The 6,530-nt window shown below is 47.1% G+C and overlaps 1 protein-coding gene across 1 annotated transcript; it reads right to left on the bottom strand.

Moving 5' to 3' along the window:
* Positions 1 to 164: 164 nt before the first annotated feature.
* sp8a (sp8 transcription factor a) lies at positions 165 to 3,465 on the bottom strand. The gene is made up of 2 exons (XM_030411259.1): positions 3,153 to 3,465; positions 165 to 2,752 (listed from the first exon to the last, which is right to left on the bottom strand). The coding sequence occupies exons 1-2, from the start codon at positions 3,171 to 3,173 to the stop codon at positions 1,529 to 1,531; spliced, it is 1,245 nt and encodes a 414-aa protein (XP_030267119.1). The 5' UTR covers positions 3,174 to 3,465; the 3' UTR covers positions 165 to 1,528.
* Positions 3,466 to 6,530: the final 3,065 nt, after the last annotated feature.

The raw sequence follows: 6,530 nt of genomic DNA, 5'->3' as shown, positions 1-6,530 counted from the left end.
GATGGATGAAGGAACTAAGTACATTTACTCAAGTACTGAACTTAGTACGACTGCGAGGTATTTGTACTTTATTTGAGTATTATACACTTTGAGGCAAACAGTTTACTCCACTACATTTATTGGTAACTTTAGTTACTTTGCAGACTGAGTCAGAGTCAAACCAGCACATTATGAAATACATTTATTTATCTGGAATCAGATTAATAAATAACAAACACTGATTGTGATCAGCAGATAATCAGATCTGATGACGTCACGGCCGATGACAGCGAGTCAGCCAGTTTATACGTACATGTTCATGTGTGTTTCATTTACTTGTAGTTAAAAGTACATTTATTGCCAGAAGATTACTTTTAATACTTAAGTACATTTAATGTCAGCTACTTTAGGACTTTTACTCAAGTACAATTCATACAGTGACTTTCTACCAAAGTAACATTTGATCACAACATCTTTTCTTTCACGCTCATGTTTCTGCTGAATGATTTCATTCAGTTTGTTTTATGTCAAATTCTTTTGGTATTTTTTAGAGCTCAGCAATTTGCAGAAAAAAACATATTTCAACTATTTTGACAGATATAATGGAGATATGAGTCACATATTAGTGAGAAGGTTGTTTTTGTTTAATTTCACTAAAAAACAATGATGATTTTACATAAATGCATTGTGACTTTTGCCTGAATGTGATGGAACATTTCCCTACATCACTCACAGTGAATATGAGACTGTGAAGCTCTCCTGCTGTTTTAAACAACAACCAATGACTGTCTGAAGTGAACACAGACTTATTGATCACTGTCAACATTTGAGGGCGGTTACAGAAACTGTGTCAAATATAATATTTGATCAATCATCTGTTATCAGTCTTTCGACACAGAGCAGAAGAGAAACGCCGTCATCTCAACACTCTGATGGGACAAATGTGACCAGGTTTATCTAACATCACACCAAAAATCAATCAATCAAATTAAACAGTCGATTTGAAAGAATCCTGCGGCATGAAGACATGAGAGCCCGACTGTAATCACGGTCCAGGTTTAGAAGAGTCCAGACAGATGTTAGATTTTAGTTTGGTACAGTTTTATTTTAGCAATTAGTGGGAAAAAAAATACTTTATAGTCATAAATTATAAAATAAAAAAATAAAAAAACCACAACAACTGCTTCAGATAATGAGGAACGAGATTTGTCTTTAAATGTCCTGTTTTATTCACGGAGTCTTGATCTGACCGACATGTGGAAATAAATCACAGCTTCGTGTTATTATAAAGTCTGTAACGAGATGGTTTCACTCCAAACTGAATACTAAGAGAACATTTCACAGCCTCCTTCTTTATCAGGAACATGATCGTGTCTGAAGTCCTGAGCTCAGCTGCAGCACACCTGTATTTCACACAAGGCTTCGTGTCACCAGGTGAGCTAACGACACGCGTATTCATCCACAGCTGAAGTCCATAAAGTGCCATCTCAGTGTGTCAGAGTCCAGGAACGCGCTCCGTGCCCACGTGTTGCTGCTCTCGCGGCTCCGTCTACTCGGCCGCTCCGTGCCCCCCGGAGGTTTGGACGGTGTCACGCCCGTGCAGCCCGGGAGACTGGCTCGGGCTCCCGGAGAGGCTATTGTCCGTGTCGCTGCTCCCTTTCCCGACTCCCGGCTCCCCGCCGTCCTCTGAGCCGTCCGCCGTGTGCGTCCTCGCGTGTTTGCTCAGGTGGTCCGAGCGCATGAAGCGTTTGTGGCAAATGGCGCACTCGAAGCGCTTCTCCCCGGTGTGCGTGCGCAAATGCCGCTGCAGCTCGTCGGAGCGCGTGAAGCGTTTCCCGCAGAAGAGCCAGTTGCAGACAAACGGCCTCTCCCCGGTGTGCCAGCGCAGGTGAGCCTTCAGGTGGGAGGTCTTGCCGTAAACTTTCCCACAGCCCGGGATGTGGCAGCTGTGCAGGCCCCTCCGCCGCGGGCTCGCGCCCCCCGGGCCGAGGCTGTCCGCCTCCTGGCAGTTGGGACAGTCGCACGTGGCTCTGCCCGCGTAGCGCCGGGAGGAGGAGCGGGAGGACGCGGGGAGAGAAACCACCGGGACCGGGTTTCCTGTCAGCGCAGGTGCCCCGGTCGTCTTTGACTCTGTGTAGGGACTCGGGACAGGTGGCCTGAAGCCGTCAAACAGGTGCTGTGCGGCGGGGAGCAGGTGCTGAGAGGCTCCGGGGCTGAAAGCGGAGCTGTAGTCAGAGCTGTACCCGCTCAGAGGAGACGGTAACCCGGCCGGGCTCTGTGTGTCCACCCAGCTGCTCCCCATGTCCCACCAAGCAGCGGAGCCGTTACTGACATCTCCCATGGGCTTGAACCAGGAGTCATACGGGTGTGCGTGCATCCTCGGATAAATCCCAGCCATGCTCTCCACCGAGGACGGGAACTTGGTGAGAAACATGGACCGCTGAGTGTGCGCCGGATCCTGGACGGAGCTGTCTGACGGCGCAGCGGTCTGGTACATCGAATAATCATTTCCAAAAGGAGAGCTGGCACTGGTCACCGAGAAGGCGCTGGAGGTGTCCGTACTCCGGGGGGTTCCGGGGGGAACTCCGAGCGAAGTGAAGCAGGCACCCAGGCTGCCGGCGCTCGGGGCGCCTCCTTTCCACGGATGGAAGCCCTTCACGAAACCCGGGGCTCCATCGGAGAGCGCAGGGGAGCACGAAGGGCCGGGGTCACCGATCCTGCTGCAGGTGGCGGCCAGCATGGCCAGCGGTGTGCTGCCCAGCCGGGGCTCCTCCTGAGGACACACACACACACACACATTCAGACCTGTCAGACACACGGAGGGCAGCCTGTAATGTGTCGGCACCACGCGGATCCTGTAGATTAATAATGTGTAACTGAGTTGTAAGAAGTGCGTCACTGATTTGGATCAAGTGTTTGTGGCTGTGCAGCAGGTCCACTACAGCCACATGCACCGCTCCGTCCTGCTGCTGTCACCCTCACAGCAAGCATTTACTCTCAATATATACTATCGGTGTGTTATCACACTGTCATGATGGTTGTTGAGATAAAATGCTGTAAAGTACGACGTTAAGTGTGTTCCTTGAATGCCACCGACGCACTGAGCGCTGTACGGACATTACGCTCACTTTAAACCAAGAAGAAAGTTTCATTTATAAAGAAGTAAAACTTACCCCGAGCAGTGTAGCAGCCATGGTGTGTCCTCCTGGTCTGACTGTGTGTGTCTGTGTGCGGTGACTGTGTGTCTGTGTGCGGTGACTGTGTGTGTCTGTGTGCGGTGGTTGGATGTGATGAGTGTGTGTTTCCTCCCCGGCGGCTCCTTTAGTAGTTGTAGCTTCTTCGTGGCTTTGAAGTGCCGCTGAGAGCCCGACGACCAATCAGAGAGCAGCTCCACCACACTCTGCGCTCGAGGTCGTCGTAAATCACGGAGTGGCGCGCATCAGCCAGCAACAGGTAGGAGACCAGCTGAAGGAAAGGTGAGCAGAGCAGCTCCTCCTCCTCCTCCTCCTCCTCCTCAGGTGAGGTCTTGAATGTTAACATGTCTTTAAGGCGGCTGTTCTTCCTCACAGAGCTCGCTGTGAACCAGGCACAGTGCAAACATCCGGGTCATCAACATCTGGGTGAGAACGTGAACAATTACACCAAACACAGGAACACGAGGTCCCAGAACACTGTGGAGCTAGACAGGTGGCAGGGTCCGCCACATGTAAACACTGTGACAACTGTGTTGTGTTGTGTAGTTTGTTAGAGCTTTCTTCCCAAAACTACGTAGTGCTCCTTTAAAGTTGCTGTGCTGTGGATTTCTTTGTGAAGGACTCGGGTCAGATCTTGGCGTATTTTAGGACCTCTGTGCTTCCCAGAGATCCAGTGTGGCCCGTGTGACGTCAGTCCGTTTCTTTGGATTTGTACTTTTTTGTTTCATCGTCGCCGTTATCGTCTTGGCTGGTCGCGTTGCGTTAGCCGTTGGCTCACTACGCTAGCAGAGACAGGACAAAGAAATCTGTGACGTTGGGTTCAAACTGCCGACTCTCTCTGGACGACCAGCCACTGCTGGGTGAACTAACTGTGCAGTGGACTTCTCTCTGATCAGTGGGTCATTGGATCAATCATCGTTGTGTTACCTCATTCAGCTATCAATAGGGAACATTTATTTATTTACATGGAAATCTGTGAGATTATCACTTTAGGCTGATTATTCTGTTTATTCAGTGATGAAAAGAAAGAGATTGTGTTTATTTAGTTTGATAAAGAATATCAGTGTGTGAAGATCTGTCTGTTCTTACCAATTAAAGTAATTTATTTAATGAATCACATTTCTTCCCAGGACTCCGTAGTGCACCTTTAAGTGTATGGATGTTTAAAGCCACCTGAGCGGCTGTGTCAGGATTAAAGGTGTGTTTCAGCTGTGCATCCTGAACAAGTTTTACTGGCGTTGTGAAGCCGTGCAGAGGGAGAGGCTGATGAATGAGAGGCTGGTCCGGTCCGTCCCATCCCGTCCCTGGGGCGGTTCCAGCCGGCCCTGGGGGAGGGAGGGAGGGAGGGGAGGGAGGGGAGGACACCACTGCCTCCCCAATTTCACCCCATTCAACACACAAAACAAATGCTGGCTTTCAAAACGGAAAAACACACCTCTTCCTGTGCGTTAAACTATTTTATAAGTCATTTAAATACACGTCAGAATCGGACTGAGCGGAATGTGAGCAGGTAAATCTTAATAATGTCGACCGACGTGATGACGCACAGCCTGGACCTGTTCAGGAGGATCCTCAGCCTCCTCATGTGTGAACCAAACCACAAACGGATCAGTTCATTTGAATTTCAAATTTAACAAAACGGCAGGATTGAATGGATTTCCCTCATTTGCTTGGTATTAACTGCTTCCTGCCCTCTCTTCATCTCTCTGGTTCTCCGACCAGCTCAACACACACACAGCCGTTTCACCGTGTGATCGATGGAGCACAACACTCATTTCAGTGATGCAAAGACACAAACACCTAGAGCAGGTCATGAACATCATCCTACATTATTTTTAGTAGCTAAAATAAATATAGGTAAATACCTGTGACGTCTGATAGCTTCATTTTGACTGAATTTAACCCTCAGACACTTTCAGACACATGCAGAGATGATTTTGTTCATGTTAAAGACGCCGTCATCACTTAATGCAGCTGAAGGAAGAATTCTGTCAGAAGGAAGTGATTTGGTGAGACAGACATGGCTAGCTTTAGGCTAAAGCTCAAAGTAAACGACTTGTTTTATCTCCAGCTGTTATCAGTAAGCCAAAAAATATCAATGTTATTGTTACATTTTTATGATCTAGACTTCTGCTACTGCTAATTAGCTTAGCATATGCTGTCTCAGCGTTAGACTTAAGTGGAATGCAACTATTCGCTCTGTGCAACAATCTGCAGAATTAAACACGTATTAATCAATATTTTACTTGTCGTGTGTGAGCAGATTGTAAAGCGACGTGAAAAATGAGACCTTCACTGATTTGTTTATGTTATTTAAAGGGACACTACATAGTTTTGTAGAAGTAATTCAAACCCAGAATTTTAGTATGTTTGCTATTAATGAGGTAATAATACAAAGAAAAGAATCCATCAGTGAATAAAGCAGCTGCTCTCAGAACACTGTGTGAAGCTAGAGAGGTGGCAGGGTCCGCCACATGTAAACACAGTGAAACAGTATGAAACTGTGTTTCTTTTAAGGTCAGTTTGTTTATTCATCATGAAAACAAAGTGTTCATGTAGTTTGTTGAGGCATAAAACACATCAGTCGATGAAGCTCTTTCTCTTTTGATTAAGACGTTTTTACTACGTAGTGCTCCTTTAAAGACTTTGGCTTTCTCTGTGAAGGACTCAGATTTTCATTGACAGGATGTGACCGGCTCCCACCACAACACCTCAGAGCCCCTTTACATTCATTTATTTGTAGATGCTACGTTCTGTGAATATTATTCAGTATTCATATTTTGTAGTAAAATTGTATCATGTTTATTAAATAATCACCTTTAAAATGTATGAAGACATCTGTAATGCAGCTTCCAGTCAGCTGGAAACTTTACAGCCCTCTCACCAATCTGAAGACTGCTGAGTTCCTCATGACATGCAGACAAAATGTGGTGTGTTATGAATCTGTGGAAGAGACAAACTCTCCGGCTCCCACGCTGACGGCTCAGTGCTCCCACAGCCTGAGGCCCGGCTGATCACAGGTGGAGTTTACAGTAGGCCATCCTGCCATCCTCACCAGCCACCCAAACAGCTGTCCCTCTTTAGATGCATTCTTTTCCCACACTGAAAGTGTGTGTGTGTGTGTGTGTGTGTGTGTGCCTTAAAAGAGGCCAATGAAACCCTGTCTGAGCCCCAACCTGTTCCTTTAGCGATGATAATGACCACATTATCACGCGCCATCGAACGTCAACAAAACAAGATTGTCGTGTGCTTTCCATTCACTTCGTGGGCACTGAGACAGAAAAGGCAGAGAGAAAAGAGTGAAATAAAGATCTGGCACTTCTCGGGGAGAGGGATGGGTGAAGTATTTTATTTCTC

This window comes from Sparus aurata, chromosome 3 (assembly GCF_900880675.1).
Source record: "Sparus aurata chromosome 3, fSpaAur1.1, whole genome shotgun sequence".
NCBI classification, from domain to species: domain Eukaryota; kingdom Metazoa; phylum Chordata; class Actinopteri; order Spariformes; family Sparidae; genus Sparus; species Sparus aurata.
This window is presented reverse-complemented; position numbering and strand designations above follow the sequence as displayed.

Bases quoted from the DNA above. Each gene is read 5' to 3' on its own strand.
- sp8a (XM_030411259.1), bottom strand. From the start codon at position 3,173: ATGGCTGCTACACTGCTCGGG. The intron at 2,753-3,152 runs GTAAGTTTTACT...GTGTGTCCTCAG, and splicing joins TGGCTGCTACACTGCTCGGG to GAGGAGCCCCGGCTGGGCAG.